The sequence below is a fragment of the Pungitius pungitius genome, chromosome 1 (genome assembly GCF_949316345.1).
Source record: "Pungitius pungitius chromosome 1, fPunPun2.1, whole genome shotgun sequence".
Lineage (NCBI taxonomy): Eukaryota > Metazoa > Chordata > Actinopteri > Perciformes > Gasterosteidae > Pungitius > Pungitius pungitius.
Window position 1 is genome coordinate 23,995,529 of NC_084900.1, and position 17,070 is coordinate 24,012,598.

The 17,070-nt window shown below is 42.2% G+C and overlaps 1 protein-coding gene across 1 annotated transcript in view; it reads left to right on the forward strand.

Moving 5' to 3' along the window:
* Positions 1-2,520: 2,520 nt before the first annotated feature.
* Positions 2,521-17,070, forward strand: part of mtor (mechanistic target of rapamycin kinase) — a 69,688-nt gene continuing 55,138 nt past the window's right edge. The window contains exons 1-18 of the mRNA XM_037478579.2: positions 2,521-2,677; positions 3,116-3,260; positions 3,442-3,550; positions 5,374-5,606; positions 6,915-7,115; positions 7,202-7,336; positions 7,415-7,690; positions 8,330-8,438; positions 8,562-8,745; positions 8,859-8,987; positions 9,141-9,385; positions 9,807-10,016; positions 10,227-10,432; positions 11,285-11,407; positions 13,692-13,775; positions 14,508-14,600; positions 14,957-15,091; positions 16,035-16,164. Of these exons, the coding sequence (XP_037334476.2) occupies positions 3,132-3,260; positions 3,442-3,550; positions 5,374-5,606; positions 6,915-7,115; positions 7,202-7,336; positions 7,415-7,690; positions 8,330-8,438; positions 8,562-8,745; positions 8,859-8,987; positions 9,141-9,385; positions 9,807-10,016; positions 10,227-10,432; positions 11,285-11,407; positions 13,692-13,775; positions 14,508-14,600; positions 14,957-15,091; positions 16,035-16,164 (2,731 nt within the window). The 5' untranslated portion in view covers positions 2,521-2,677; positions 3,116-3,131. The remainder of the gene's footprint in view (positions 2,678-3,115; positions 3,261-3,441; positions 3,551-5,373; positions 5,607-6,914; positions 7,116-7,201; positions 7,337-7,414; positions 7,691-8,329; positions 8,439-8,561; positions 8,746-8,858; positions 8,988-9,140; positions 9,386-9,806; positions 10,017-10,226; positions 10,433-11,284; positions 11,408-13,691; positions 13,776-14,507; positions 14,601-14,956; positions 15,092-16,034; positions 16,165-17,070) is intronic.

Genomic DNA, 17,070 nt, shown 5'->3' on the forward strand with positions numbered 1-17,070 from the left:
ACGCAGCTCGAGTTCCCTGATAGGGAACGTCTCTCGGTTACGTATGTAACCTTCGTTCCCTGAAGGGAACGAGACGCTGCGTAAACGTTCTGCCATACTCCCGGCCTTCCCGTGGCACCCGATTCGGCCTTTCAGAGATGAATGGTCCTGCCCTTCGGGTCCCTTTATAGCGCCCTGGTCCGGCGTCCCCGCTATGACGTACCAGCTCGCCATTGGTTAGGTTTCACACGCTTCATGACGCGGTCACGGCGGGGCGTTCCCACAGCGTCTTTACGCAGCGTCTCGTTCCCTTCAGGGAACGAAGGTTACATACGTAACCGAGAGACGATATCTATTTTTCATATAAATTATTATTATTATCTTAAAGGAGCAGACCTATGAGAGCGCGGAGAGCAAATCCGGCCTCCATCACCGTGTGAGGCTCAAAAGAGAAAATCCACGCACGCATTGACCATCGAAAAATGGAACATAGATTAGCTTTGGATGGAGGAAGACTACAAGAGAACACATAGTTTTTGCAGGGCTCTTGAGGGACTCGAATTTTCCGACAACAAACTGTTAACGTTGTTGTCAATCACCACCGTAAATTCATCTGACTTTATCAAGGGGAACGAATTAGGAGCATTAGGTGCATGTTTGAATGTATAAACATTTATTCTCAAAGCCTTCTAAGGACTTTTCAATGAATCTTAGTGTGTCCCTTTTTTCTGATTCTGAATTAAAAGACAGTGTAATGTTTGTCCTCATATGATCAGAATTACCCACTTGTCGAGATACCCACATGGAGAAATGCCATTTTTAGCTGTTCAATTCCTCCTGTGGGTCCTTGAAGAACTGTTTGTGAATAATCGGTTGATAATGTGAATGTACACCTGAATACATTAATACAGGAAAAATCTGTAAAATAACAGTTTTCACCATAGAATATTCAGTGTTATCCCTTTATTAAAATTTGTTTCATCGTAAAACTACAGGAAAAATATTTAAAATAAATGGGTTTCTTTGTAAAATTGTTAAAATAATGTATGGTTTTTAGACTTCATTTGAATTAAGGAATTTTACGTCTTTTGTTTGGCAGCCGCTGCTGACAGTCATTTGACCATTTTTAACAAGGTTTTTTTTTTTACAGTGTAGGTTTCTATAACCGATGGAAAGGTTGTTTGAGAACCACTAACACACCGCAGCTCTTAATGTTACATGAGGCTATAGCAGCTGTATAATAGTGCCTGGTAAAGGATGTGTCAGGCGGGACGCGGTCGAGGGCAAGGAGGGAGGACTCAGATGCGGAGTTGAAAAATAAAAGACTTTAATTGTCAAAACTCAAAATCGCTCCAACCAAAAAAGGGAGGAAGGAGGAGAAAACAAAACAGACAAAAACAGGGACCTGGACTTGAAACCACGAAACAGACTTGACTTACTTGACACATGAACGTTGACATGTAATGACGCCACACCAGACAAGGGACTCACAGGGCTTAAATACACAAGGGAGGTGCAGGTGATTGAACACAGGTGGAAACGATCAGGCACGGCAGACAATTACAGGGGAAGACAGGACAAGGCAGGAAGTGAAGTTACCCAGGATCACAAGAGACATAAAAACTACAAAATAAGACAAGAAGCAGACCCAAACCGTGACAGGATGACCATCCTTAATGGTAAGATGTGACTCCTGAATAAGTGCCACTTTAATCTCACTTTTATTGAGAAAGTCTAAACATGCAGATGGTTATTAAAGCCACCTGTCAATCAGCAGGAAAACACTGACCAATCCAACAAAAAACCCATTTCCATTCATTGCAACGTATCTTACACATTTAGGAATTTGTCTTGGTCACTGTTGCAAATAATAATAATAAAATAGAATGAAATAAGATCAAATAAAATGAACAATATAAACAGATAAGTATGTAAAAACACGTATTTATATAAATATATTTCCATGGTTAGGAACTACTGTGCAAATGTCCTCGGGATGACATTTCTGGGTCAGTGAGGGACTCAGACTTTGTTCATGAGACCAACTGATGGCGGCAGGACTTGGTTCTGATAGCTTACAGCCTCCTGCCAGACGGAGGAGGCTGCAGGTCTGTGCCAGGTATGAGAGGTCAGCTATAATCTTTTTTGTTCGCCTCGGAGTTCTGCAGGCAAACAAGGGACGGCAGATTGCAGCCACTAGCCACAAATGACTAAAACCCCCAAATACTTTTTTTAGTTAAAGCAAATATGTAAATAAAATAAAATATATATATATATATATATAATGTAATATTTAGTATTACAGTTGGTGCTGGCCTGAGTTAACGTTTTCTTCAAATGATCAGAGTAGAACGTACAATATTTCCTTTAAGAAATATCTTTATCCGTTTGTTTCTCTATGGATATTGGAATAAAGTGTAAAGTTAAAAAAAAATGTTCCAGCAAAGTGTCTAAAAACTGTAATCTACTCCCAAGGACTATGCGCCATATGGGTTCAGCTCTGCGCAGGCTGCTCGACGCAACACGACGCTCGTGAGGTTGCTGTAGGTCCCCTGCTGGAGACGGCCCGACCTAACCTAGCAATGCCATACCTAACGTTAGCTAATATTTCCCTGCGTAAGCTAGACACTTGTACAATGTGAGATATTCTGCAAGAGCCGAAGAGCAATTAAGTGGCCGATACATATAACAAAAACGCGTAAGTTTTCTAAGCAAGTTACCTCTATGCTCACACTTTGCTCCAGTGTTTGCTCCTAACCCTAGCGTTAGCAATAGCAAACGTTAGCTAAACAAAACCAGCATGATTGACTTACGAGGCTCTGTATTAACGAGTAACGTGTCTCACATAACAGCGTACCACTTACACATGTCAGTTAACTCATTAAAGCACTATACATATTTAAAGTCGTCTTCTCGTTTTGTTTCTGATTGGCATGGCTTTGAGTTAGCAAGGCGTATGAAGCTAACTAGACACGTTAGCTCGCTGAAACGTCAGCTTCAGCAACAACAACATTGGCCTCTGTAAACAACAAAGTTTGGTCTTGAAACTTGTCTTTCTTTTGTTGCGTTTGCATCATTTGACAAGCCGGCAGGTTTCAGGCGAAGGCGTAATTCAGCGGTGTTTGTGTCTTTGCAGATTAGCAGCCATCCAAATGGTGATCATGTCAGGAACAGCCACTGTGCTACAACAGTTTGTCAGTGGGCTGAAGAATCGAAATGAAGACACCAGAGCAAAATCTGCCAAAGAGCTGCAGCACTATGTGACTACAGAACTCAGAGAGGTAAAAACAGCATATAAAGTATATGTATAGTGATATGGTTATAATATATTGTTGTAGAGAGCTGTGGAGTAATCAGCTGTTAACAAATTCGCAAGTGAAGATGAAGACTTTTCAGGCACCTAGTCCACAAATTATGCTTTTTCAATATATTGTATTTTTCAATGTATTGTGCCTTCCACAGTTAAGCCAAGATGAAGCTACTACGTTCTATGATGAGTTGAACCACCACATATTTGAGCTGGTGTCCAGCTCTGATGTGAATGAGAGGAAAGGAGGGATTCTCGCCATAGGTAAGCCATAACTGAGACATAACGGAGATGTGTGTAACGGTATGTGTCCCAAGCAGGGTTCGAAATGATTTTGGGGGGTCCCCGACAAATATTTTAAACATTAAAAATGATTGAAAATGATCAGGAATCAGGAATCAGGAAACGTTTATTGCCATAATATGTTGGACATGGAAATTGTCTTGGCGGTGCATGACAGAAGACAGTACAATAATGATGACATAGTTTTTATAGGTTATATAAATTATAGGTCTTTAGTGACGTTTTATATTTATAACAATAATTATAATAATAAATAATGTATTTCCTAGCGCGATTGGGCAGCAATCAGGGCAGCCAATAGCATCACAGATCCGGCGCAGACACGTAGGTTATTGTTGAAGGCGGCAAAAACGGAAAAAAACGAGTGAGATCGCTTATGAAAATCCTGTAAGTGCTTCGATTATGTTTATATCTCCATAATAATTGCTTATTATAGTAAAATATTTGGAGTTGGTGTTTCTATATCAAACGTTGCATTAACTAACTTAGATACCCAGTGTAACGTAATGATTAGAAGAGTGCGTTTGTCAACTTTTCTTGCTGTATGTGTATGAACCTGCCAGCTAACAGCGGACATGTAGCAGTTAGCTAAACTAGTTATTCAAAGCTAGCATACCAACCTAATCTTCCAGTCAGTGATTAGGAAAGATAGCGACGACTTAATTAAAGTCTGTGAGTTTTGAATGGGAAAATGTAATCTACGTGAATCGTGTAGATGCGAAGTTTTTTTTTTGGGGCGGGGCGGGGGGGGTCCGAGGCCGTTAATACGGTGTCTTAACGGCCGTTATCTACCGGACCGAATAGCAACTCTGATTTCGGTGCCTTATTTAGATGCCACTTAAAGGCCTCCCGCTTCTCCCTGATGCTCCGAAAACGGACGTTAGAGGGAAGTGAAACAGCGCCGCTCCATTGTTCTGAGCAACCACGGTTAAAATACTGACAGCTAAACGGTGTATAAGTGTGTCTGTGTTTCACTGAACAGTCTGTAGCTGCCGTTTTCTGACAAACAAACCGATGTTGTGTTCACTTGAAATTCGCCTCGCCAGCCTTGTGCTGCATTCGTTGTTGTTGTAAAATACCCTTTTCCCATTGTTTTTGTCGTTTAATAGTAATTTACTGGTGAAATAAGTTTTTGTTATTGTTATTACATTATTAATAATCCATTTAATTTTGAGCTGACTAACTAACTATAATATATATATATATATATATAAATTCTTCGGGGGGAGGTGGTTGTGATGGAACATGAACGAGTGTACATGAGCGCTTGGTAAGCTATCTAGGAAGCTAATATTATTTTTCTTAATTTAGAATCCATTGGGCAACCATTAACATAAGGGATGACAAATGCCATTTGTATTTGATCAAACCCTTTGAAGGTGCATGGTGCTGCCATAATGAGTACACCTGGTGGATTTAGGTAACTTAGTTAACTTCTTTGCTCAAGGAAAAAATGACCTGTTATCCACTTTGTCATGTCAGGGATTTATATAAGGTGCTGTAACTTTGTTGCTCCAGAATTAGAGGGTTACCTGTTTGATTATAGCCAATCCACTTTTCCAGACACCACTACAATACGAAGACTAGCCCAAACCATGAAAAATATCCCAAGACCATTATCCCACCTTTAAAATCTGTCAATATAATTTTGACTGCAGTATACAGTGTAGAAAGGTAGTCTTCAGTATTTTTTATAGTTACATTTTAGGGGACCCCCCAAGAGTCCTAAGTCATTTCGAACCCCGGTCCCAAGTATGTTACTCAGACTCAATCGTTTGTTCCAGTGAGTCTGATTGGAGTCGAGGGAGGCAATGCTACCAGGATCAGCCGCTTTGCCAATTACCTGCGCAACCTGCTCCCGTCCAGCGATCCTGTGGTGATGGAGATGGCCTCTAAAGCCATGGGCCACCTGTCTATGGCAGGGGACACCTTTACTGCGGAGTATGTGGAGTTTGAGGTGAAGAGGGCCCTGGAGTGGCTGGGAGCAGACAGAAATGAGGGAAGACGCCATGCTGCAGTAAGTGACTCACAGAGACACAGCTGTTGTTTGTTGTTAAATACTGCCACTTCCTAGGGGTGTTTACAGGGTGTGTGATAGAGATGAGGGTTCCGCACTAGATTGTCCCATTGCCTTTTTAGTTTTTACTTTGTAAAGCACATTATGGTCTTGCTTTCCTGGACGGAGGACACACTCTTTGTTGTTTAGGAGACACAAATACCGTGTCAGGGTAAGCGGGGTTTAATGCTGTTCTGCTATGCTGCCATGTTCTGTATTTGATCAAATGAGAGCATTTTCTATACAGTTAACTAGTTCAGCTCAGAAAACAACGTTGCTACCCATGTCAACAAACCAGTCATAACATGATTAAAACAGGAGCAAGATGGAGCCTATGTTAAAGCATACTTTTAAGTTATGTTAATGCAAGTTGTCATAATCCCCAAACAATTTCTGGAATAGTTTTTATTTAAGTGGCACAATTTCATCCAGACACATTAAACTCTCACACTCTGGCGCTGAGTGCGAAAAGTGGTCGGTGGAAGGTTCCTCTGTCAGAACGCCAGGTTGGGTGGTCGGTATAGGATCCTTTTTCAGAGCGGCACAAGCCGATCTCACTTGGGTATTTAGCGGCATGCAAAGTCCATGTAACGTTAAATGAGTATCTTCATGAGTTTGCCGTAATTTTTTTTTTTCTAACTTATTTGTGAATTTGGCACAGCACAAGGTGGCGATAGATCATGTGACCTGCCGTTAATAGGAAGGAAGGTCTGGCAACCTGCCGATTGGATGACGAGAACATGGCGAGGCATGGCAATGCTAAAACAATAAAGGGACATATGTTTTGACAGCGCATGCTAAATAACAAACAGTGACGGCTAGTGGTCGAGAAGATAAGTGTGGGGGTAGTAGTCGGTCCGCTGGTGCTCTCTGTATGTTGGCTTCAGTCAGTTATCAAAACATTGGCCAAATGACTCGTTTCAGACTTTATGAGCAAATACAGAATCCTTTTGTGTTCATTTCTAAAGCTGTATTTTGTGTTCTTGCAAGTCGCTGTGTTGTGCCACATCCTCAATAAAAAAACATTTATGGCAAACCCATGGTCATGAAAATACTCATTTAATGTTACATGGACTTTGCATGCCGCTTAATACCCAACTGAGATCGGCTCCTACCATCGGCGACAAGAGGAAGCGACCACCCAACCTGCTGTTCTGACAGAGGAACCGACCACTTTTCGCTCTCGGCGTCACTCCACACTCTCCTCACCACATCTTCTTTGACAAGCAATTAATGACCAGCCGATTAATAATTCCCTGTCTTCCCCAGGTGCTGGTATTGCGGGAGCTCGCTGTGAGCGCACCCACCTTCTTCTTTCAGCAAGTGCAGCCCTTCTTTGACAACATATTTTACGCAGTATGGGACCCTAAGCAGGCCATCCGAGAAGGGGCCGTTTCTGCACTGCGAGCCTGTCTTATCCTCACCACACAGAGGGAGACCAAGGAAATGCAGAAACCACAGTGGTACAAAGTAAGACTTTCTGCCGTGTCGAAGTAACGTGCCACGCTGAAGCCTTTGTGAAAGACGACACGAGCGCTTGTCTTTTTCTTCAACAGCAAACCTTCGATGAGGCAGAAAAAGGCTTTGATGAGACTTTGGCTAAAGAGAAAGGGATGAATCGCGATGACAGGGTCCACGGTGCTCTCCTGATCATGAATGAGCTGGTTCGCATCAGCAGCATGGAGGGAGAGGTGAGCGCTGCACTCACCGCACACATTCCCCATGTCCACAGGCGAAGCCTCCGTCTCACCGCTTTGTCCCCATGGCAGCGAATGCGCGAGGAGATGGAGGAGATCACGCAGCAGCAGCTGGTCCACGATAAGTACTGCAAGGAGCTGATGGGATTTGGAGCCAAACCCCGACACATCACACCCTTCACCAGCTTCCAGTCGGTGCAGCCCCAGCAGTCAAACGCCCTCCTGGGCCTGCTGGGCTACAGCACGCCCCAGGGCTACCTCAGCTTTGGAGCCACGCCGGCACCAGTGAAGAGCTCGCTGGTGGAGAGTCGATACTGCCGCGAGCTGATGGAGGACCGATTTGACCAGGTAGGCCTCACAGAACAGTTCTGGCTTTACCGAGAAAACCCTCTTGTGTAATTTTTGCGTTAAAACATAGATTTTGCAAGCTTAAGAAGAAATGTATACCCTGCATGTTTTTTATACGTATAGAGTCCCTTTGTAATTGTGCTAAAATAATTCAGGAAAAACTCAACCCAAGAAAAAATCACTTACGGAGGATGTGAGTGCTTATCTGTATCTTAGTCTTTGAATTGTTAGAACATTTGTTGACATTAAAACGTCTCTCTCTGGCATTACATTCTGTCTTGAAACCAGCACTGTTCCTTACATTCCCTTCTTAATGCAAAGATCATCTGTGAGAAAAAGTAGTATCATTGACACCAAATTGAAAGCAAGAAATACTCTTATAACAAAACCACTTCTGCTCCATATTAGTCCAGGAGTTCACCTTAAACCATTCGTACAATGGTTTATTGGAACTAGTGAGGTGTGAGTTAACTCAACATGAAAAGTCACATTTTGAGAAGAAATGATGCCACTAAGCTCCCAAAACATTGCTGATGTAGAAATGAGAGGAGTATGTGTAGAATGCCAACGACACAAGGCCAGTGCTGCTGTTCTAGCGCCAGGTAAATCTTAGTTGACGCAAATTTCTCCTTTGTCCAGGTGTGTCGGTGGGTGCTGAAATACAGGACGAGTAAAAACCCTCTAATCCAGTTGACCATCCTCAACCTGCTTCCACGCCTGGCTGCCTTTCAGCCGAATACCTTTACAGGTGGGACGAGTCCATGTTTTAATGTAATAAAATATCCATACCCCCCCCTGGTTGATTTGTGTCGTGGTCCATACATGTCCGCGTTGAGCGGTTTGCAATGTGGTTCCTCCATCCTCTGTGCAGATCAGTACCTGTCGGACACTATGGGCTACCTGCTGGCCTGTCTGAAGAAGGAGAAGGAGAGGACGGCCGCGTTCCAGGCTCTGGGACTGCTGGTCGTCGCTGTCAGGACCGAAATCCAGCCGTACCTCCCGAAGATCCTGGAGATCATCAAGGCCGCCCTGCCACCCAAGGACTTTGCACACAAGTCAGTGATTTAATACATGACATGAAGGCTCCGTACACTGTCAATCATAAACGTTCACATGAAATCACATCAGTCTTGCCATTAGCTCTTGTTTTCTTTCTTATCGGGTGAAGGAGGCAGAAAACCATGCAGGTGGATGCCACAGTGTTCACCTGCATCAGCATGCTTTCCAGAGCCATGGGTCCGAGCATCCAACCAGACATCAAGGAGCTGCTGGAGCCTATGCTGGCAGTGGGCCTCAGGTAGGACGGACCGGTCCCACTACTATGCTGAATATTTGAACTAACAAGTTATACAAGTGAACAAACCACAGCACACTTTTTTGACCTCATCTTAAGATGACTGCTCTGAGGATGATTGGGTCGTTTTTTTCCTTTTTCTCCCGGGTCATCTAGTCCTGCACTGACTGCAGTGCTGTACGACCTGAGCCGTCAGATCCCCCAGTTGAAGAAGGACATCCAGGATGGCCTGCTGAAGATGCTCTCCCTGGTGTTGATGCACAAGCCGCTGCGTCACCCAGGCATGCCCAAAGGCCTGGCTCACCAGCTGGCGTCGCCGAGCCTCACAAACATCCCCGAGGCCAGCGACGTGGGCAGCATCACACTTGCCCTACGCACACTGGGAAGCTTTGAGTTTGAAGGCAAGGGCCTTTGCATGAGACACATCTTCATAGCAGAACACTTTATTATTTATTATCCTTATTTCTTATTGAACACAGGGAATGGAAATTCACCAATTGGGAAAAACACACCGAACTCTAGGGATCTTTGGTTAAGTCAGCAGAAAAAAATCCCCATTTCTTAAAAATAAAGCGTTGAAGCATGAGAAGTAATAAAAGATGTACGTGGTTCCAAAAAACTGCACATTCAGCGTAATGGGGGAGAAGGGGGGGCACATAGTCTGTACTAGATGATGAAGGAAGCTGCAGAGATGTCTGGCGTGGTTTTGTTAGAGTTTTGGTACGGTTTTGTTACAGTACAAAAAAACATACTTCTGCTCTGACCAAAAGGTCTGCATAAACCTCCGTCCCAGGGATCATTGGAACTCTTTTGTTTCCCCAGGACACTCTCTCACCCAGTTTGTGCGCCACTGCGCCGATCACTTCCTGAACAGTGAACACAAGGAAATCCGCATGGAGGCGGCTCGGACCTGCTCACGCCTCCTCACCCCCTCCATCCACATGATCAGCGGCCATGTTGTCAGCCAGACCGCTGTGCAGGTTGTTGCGGATGTGCTCAGCAAGCTGTTAGTTGTTGGGATCACCGACCCAGGTAAAATCACAAAAGAATATAACGAGGAGGAAAGGGATGGTAGTAGCATGTGGATTTATTGAGCTTTGTTTTATTTAAAAAATGGTTGTGAATGAAACTCAATTAAGCAAGTATCAGCATTCAATTATAAGAAATGTCATGCATTTGAGGTCAACATCGAAGAGGTGAGCCCCGATGGCTGACTGCTGTCATTTCCCTTTCCCCCTGCAGATCCAGACATTCGATACTGTGTGCTGGCATCTCTAGACGAGCGCTTCGATGCTCACCTCGCCCAGGCTGAGAACCTGCAGGCGCTGTTTGTTGCTCTGAACGACGAGGTGTTTGAGATCAGAGAGCTGGCCATCTGCACGATCGGGCGCCTCAGCAGTATGAACCCGGCCTTTGTCATGCCCTTCCTACGCAAGATGCTCATCCAGGTAGGAGAGCACAACCGATGGCACCCGTGGAGTAGCCAGATGTTTAACAGCTGTGGCACAAATAATACATTTTTGAGTGTGAACTTCATGTCGGTGTTAAAGTCTGTCCAGTCAGGCTTTACAGGACTGTCTCAGAAAATTAGAAAATTGTGATAAAGTTCTTTATTTTCTGTAATGCAATTAAAAAAACAAAAATGTCATGCATTCTGGAAACACCCTTGCAGGTGTTTCGAGTTAATTAGACGATTCAAGTGATTAGTTGAATACCCCACTAGTATACTTTTTCATGATTTTCTGATATTTAGAGATAGGATATTTGAGTTTTCTTAAGCTGTAAGTCATAATCAGCAATAATAAAAGAATAAAAGGCTCGCAATATTTCAGTTGATTTGTAATGAATCCAGAATGCATGACATTTTTGTTTTTTTAATTGCATTACAGAAAATAAAGAACTTTATCACAATATTCTAATTTTCTGAGACAGTCCTGTATGTGGGCACAAAAGAGGAAACCTCCATTCGTGTGAATACATATATTTTTTTTTCTTAGTGCTGTAAATAAGGAAAACATTGGCATTTTTGTAAATTATACAAATTATACATGTTTTTTATCCATAAATCCACATAATGTAAAAATATAATATCACATGTTGAATATGAATACAATATTTATTTTGTATCATCATTTGTCTGTTGTTTCAATTGGACACCTTTAGATGGCAGCACAGTGATATTGTGCACTGATTAAACATCCAAATAATTCCTTTATAAGACGCAATGAAGTTTTTTTTTTTTAAGAAACCGCGCGTTGACTGACCCTCTAACTGTAACTCTGTTTTGATTTCTGTTGCAGATCCTAACAGAGTTGGAGCACAGTGGTGTCGGCAGGAACAAAGAGCAGAGTGCTCGTATGCTTGGTCATCTGGTCTCCAACGCCCCACGCCTCATACGACCATATATGGAGCCCATCCTCAAGGTACACGACTGCAAGTTCTCCTTTGTGAAGGTGTTGATGTGTGTGTGAACGTGAACCAGTCTGCTACTTGAGTGAAGTGCATGCTATGTATGCATACCTACATACATAGATGGAGATCTCCAATATCACACATTAAAGTGGATGAGTTGCATTGTGGGTCGTGTAGGCAGCAGCTTTGTGACAAGAAGGTAAAAAAAAACATGTAAAAGGGTTTGCATGTAAACTTGCAGTCACTCATGACAAAGGGTCCTCAAACGTCAATTCTTCTCGGCTTAGATGCTGAGAAAGCATTTGATCGGGTAGATTGGCGGTTTTTAGAACAAACATTAATTGAGATGGGCTTCAGTGAAAAATGTACTTTTTGGTTTCGGCTGTTGTACAAGAATCCCAAATCAAGAATTAGAGTTAACGGACAATGCTCTGACTTCTTTGATATAGGGAGAGGCGTAAGACAGGGGGATTCTCTCTCTCCCATTCTTTTTGCTCTCAGTATCGAGCCTCTGGCGGAGGCAATTCGTCGGGACGTCCAGATTGAGGGGGTGGAGGATGGTGGGGGGAGAGTTCACAAAGTCTCCCTTTTTGCTGACGACATCCTGCTCTTTATAAAACCTCCCCTTACTTCAATACCTCGACTAATGCAATGCCTAAAAGACTATGGAGACATTTCTGGATACAAAATTAATCAAAATAAATCGGAGGCAATGATGATATCAGGAATATGAACTAAACGAGATGGTGTCATTTCATTGGTCTAAACATGGTTTTAGGTACTTGAGGATTATTATCACACCTGAAACTACAAGACTTTTTGAAGCAAACTACAATAAGCTAATTAATCAAATAAGCAGTGACCTAGTTCGTTGGGAGGTTCTTCCTTTATTTTGAATAAATTGTATTATTGGGCAGCTCAATTAGAAGCAATTGGGACTTGGATCAGTGGAGATGAGGAAGCAAAGTGGACTCAAATAGAGCAAGGGGAAGTTAGGGGTGCACAGCTGTCTGTCCTACCCTTTATGGATCCAATGAATGGATAAAACATACAATCAAAGTATGGGTGGAAGTAAAGAAAATGCTTAAAGATGTTGGAACAATTTCTCGAGCTATGCCCATAGTGGTTAATGTAGATTTTCCACCTTCAATGTGACCATGGTTTTAGTAGATGGGCGGCTAAGGGCCACTTTGTTTTTAACCAGCTCTTTGAAGAAACTCACTTAAAGTCTTTCATACAACTCCAGGAACAATTCGATCTTCCCTCAAGTGATTTTTATAGATATTTGCAAATTAGACATTACATTACGAACCATAAGGAAAAAGAAAGAATCGGAAAAATCCCAAATGGCATTGAACAATACTTTATCTCAGTTTCAGAAAAACGCCTCCCGGTTGGTGAACAGATTTCTCATCAAAGATTGATATCGGAAACGGTTGGAAACACGTACAACATTAAGGAAAAATGGGAAATAGAAGCTAATACAGTAATAGAGGAGGAGTTATGGGATAAACTCTGTTATAGATGTCATAGGGGAATTAATAGTCTACAGTGGAAGGAATTTGACTAGAAAGTTAAAATACGCTATTTTCATACTTCATTGGCTATTTCAAATTTTGTAAAAGACCCATTGGTAACTTTATGTTGGAAACAATGTGGTAAAATAGGGGACCATACACACATATTTTGGGATTGTCCAACAACCCTTGCGTACTTGGAAAATATCAAAGAGGAGATGGAGAAAATTGTAAAAAGAAAAGTACCATCGAATGTACAGTTTTTCTTATTGGGTGTTATATCAGTGAATGTTTTTAAATGCTGACCAAAGATACATTTTACGTGTACTACTACTAATTGCCCAATAAACATTACTGTTAATTGGAGGTCTGTGAAATCACCAACTCTTACTACCAAAACGGACCTTTTTATCCGGAGATGGCACATGGTTAAAGAATATTTAAATGTATAAATGATATGGCTATACATTATGGTATTGTGTCTGTTGAGATGTAATGATTCATATTAGATGCAGCAAGATATACGTATACTGTATGTACACAGTATATATTTTTTCTTTTTTAGCCCTAGTCTCAGATAATGTTCCTTGTTTTTGTTCTGTGAAAAAATATAAATAAAAAGTTTTTAAAAAAAATGGTTTGCATGCAAAGCCTGCGGGGGACTCTTTTGCAGTTGAACTTCCTGAAGATCTTAAAAGCTCTTTTCCAATTATTAAAATGATGGGGAGCACTCAGATTCATTTGGGTTAAGTGACCATGTTACCTTTTACGTTTGCAGGCTCTCATCCTTAAGCTGAAAGACCCAGACCCCAACCCTGGAGTGGTCATAAGTGTCCTTGCGACCATCGGCGAGCTGGCCCAGGTAAGGCTAAGAAATTCACTTCTTGAGGTTAGAAATCATATATACTTTTAATAGTCCCAGTGAATCTGTGCACCTTTCTATTTTCCCACGTCCACATAATCTCTTACTGAAACAGTTTTAATGCAAGTATTCTGAGCTTATGCTTTCCCGAGGTGGAAAGTTTAGGGTAGATCCCCGCCCACACACCCGTGCATTGTTCATCCCCGTCCAGGTGAATCGATGGGCCCCGCACAGGAGTCAGGAAAGCACAATTAAAGGCAGGAAAACTCAGCAGGTCAGACAGAGTGCAGGAGATGCTGAGGTAGACCAAGTGTTCACGCTGGACTTAGCGCAGGAAGCGGCAGAAGACAAGCAGTTGAGGAACCAGCACAGGGAGACTCCAGAAAACGTAGGGAATAGAGGGAACAGCGAATCTTGCTTGTTTAAAACCACTACGTGTAGTATTGGAACATTTCCGATTTGAGTAACTGCTAGTAAGAACATCACAAAATAAAAGACTAGTAAATGTTGCAGCCAAGCACCCCCACTCACAGCAACACATAGACAAACCAAACATTGCCATCAAAACAAGTGTGTTTTATAAAATTCTACTTCTAAGGACTGGGTTCTTTACATGGATATGGTTAAATTCAAACTGTCAATTTCAATGAATTGTGAAAATAATTCCCGTCCTTTTTATATTTTAGTAGAGATTAGTGACAAATATTACATGTGTTGATTTGATTACTCCAGGTGAGTGGCCTGGAGATGAGGAAGTGGATGGACGAGCTTTTTCCAATCATCATGGACATGCTGCAGGACTCGTCCTCTTTGGCTAAACGACAGGTATGCCAAGAAAATGTGTCCGCGTCATTGCGTCCTTATTTTATCAAACGCATTCTGATAGCCTTGTGCATCTGTTATTTCCTGTTTAAACAGAATTATATACCACGAGCTTACATAGAAAAAAGAATTCAAAATGTAGTAACCCACATCTAATCAGTCAGGGTCTGAAAGTAGTTTGCTATTGCAGAATTGTTTTTTTTACACCTTTTTACACTAAATGAAGTCTACAATTAAAATAAAGGAGCAATTGAATGCATCTTTGTATGTTTGTTAAAAACAGTTACATTTTATTAAACCAATGGTGGAGTAACAAAGAAAAGTGCATTCCAAACACTATACTGTATGCTCTCCACCAGGTGGCGCTGTGGACCCTGGGCCAGCAGGTTGCTAGTACAGGTTATGTGGTGGAGCCCTACCGCAAGTACCCCTCGCTTCTGGATGTGCTGCTCAACTTCCTCAAGACGGAACAAAACCAGGGAATCAGGAGAGAGGTAGGCCACACGTTCGTAGCAACGTGGTCCCAACTATGTCCTTCACTGAGTCATTATGTGGCCCAACAACGCCGCTTGTTGACATATACTCTATTAATAACGTTCTGTTTAGGTGGTAAATCCTAATCCTAAATCCTCCTGTCTGGAGACACTACGAGGCTATGCACATTTTCCATTTGTTTCCTAACGTTTTACTTCTTGAGTTGTGACTTTAGTGATGATATCATTCTTCTCTTGCCCATTGGACTTCTTGTCAATGCGTGTGTGGCATGTGGATATTTGGATCTGGCATTGCTCTCCTCCGGAACCAGTAACTAATACTTCTGATATCCAGTGGTAGTTACTAGTCAAGGTCATGTACTCTGACACATAGCAACAAACTACAAAACTTTAGTAAATGTTACCTTACTGTTATAAGAAAATGACACCACAAGGAAATTCTGTCTTTTGAGTATCATACATAGAGCTTGTAGGCCTCAAAGATGTCTCTGCTTGCTGCTTTGAATAAGTTAGAAACTGTGTTCAGTTTGGTTTCACAGCACTATATAGATACAAATAAAGACAAAGTTTAATTAAAAATCATCTTTGAAGCTATGCAGATGTTTTATGTGTATAAACCCGGTTTGCACCAAAATAGTGTTTTTCTCCTATTTATAGAAGAAAAAAAAGTTTAATCTATTGCCCGCTGCACACAGGAGGCCCATACTGTTTTTAAACAGGCTCGTCCAGCAGCATTCACACTGCAGTATCAATTATTTATTATTTACACATTATTTAACAAATATCTGACTTAATTAGTCTTAAGTGCGGCTAAATACGTTCTTCAAAAAAAACTTCCGATCAGTTGGAGATTCCGCTGCTGTTGGACATGACTCCAAGTGGGGGGGGGGGGGGAAAACATTGGTCCACGGAAGATGCTAACGGCGTGCTGTGTCTCCAACAGGCCATCCGCGTGCTGGGCCTCCTCGGAGCTCTGGACCCCTACAAGCACAAGGTGAACATCGGCATGATCGACCAGTCGCGAGACGCCTCCGCCGTCAGTCTCTCCGAGTCCAAGTCCAGTCAGGACTCCGGTAAGTTCACCACGGAGCCGCTTTTTGGGAATCGTTGGGCTGTCCTTTTCGGAATGCGGGTTAGCTTTATGTTGATTGACTGCAACTCCTTTTGCAATGCTGCAAGAGCTGTAAAATCAACAACGTGAACGTGATGTCATTGTGGGGGGCTGTTGGATAGTATTGTAAACAATCAATATGTAGATCATCATGGGATTTGTGGGATGATTTATTTTGTTTTTTTTGGTTCACATTTTATGGCTATTATACTGCAGTCCTTGTCTTTGGTATAAGGAATGTTCCCACTGAGACTCGACTGATTTACCACTTTTGACACCCTTTCAACTCTGAACCCAACCGTTCAATGTGTTTGGAAACATTAAGAACATACACCTACAGCATAGAACAAACACATATATCAGTGTTTCCCCCAGGTATACAGCTTACAGGGGAGGGGTTATGCTTCACTGAATAGAACAATATTTAATTGTGGAAACTATTTGTGCTGGACAGGTGTGATCTTGACTTTCAAAAAACGAGCTTTGAGGAAAACCCAACCTTATTATGAGCAGGTCACAAGAAGATCACTCTGGTTTCATCGTCAACTACTTAAATTGGGGAATCAGCCTCACAAAACCAACGACTGACCGAAATCACCCATAATTACCAATAGCTCCATAGAAACAGATGTTCAGACACTCCAAACAAAACCCTATTTCAAGAGGCTTGCCGCTGCATTTCAAAAGCCACCAGCAGCTATGGCTTTGGGTTTAAGATCGGTTAGATCCTTTGCTCTAAAGAATCTTTTTGCTTCTGTTCAATCAACTTGCAACTAAACCCCCAGTTGGGTCGCTCAAGGGACGTGTAACCATGAGAACTGGATTGGGAGTTTTTAGACAAGGGAATTAATTTAAAAGGACCCACTTC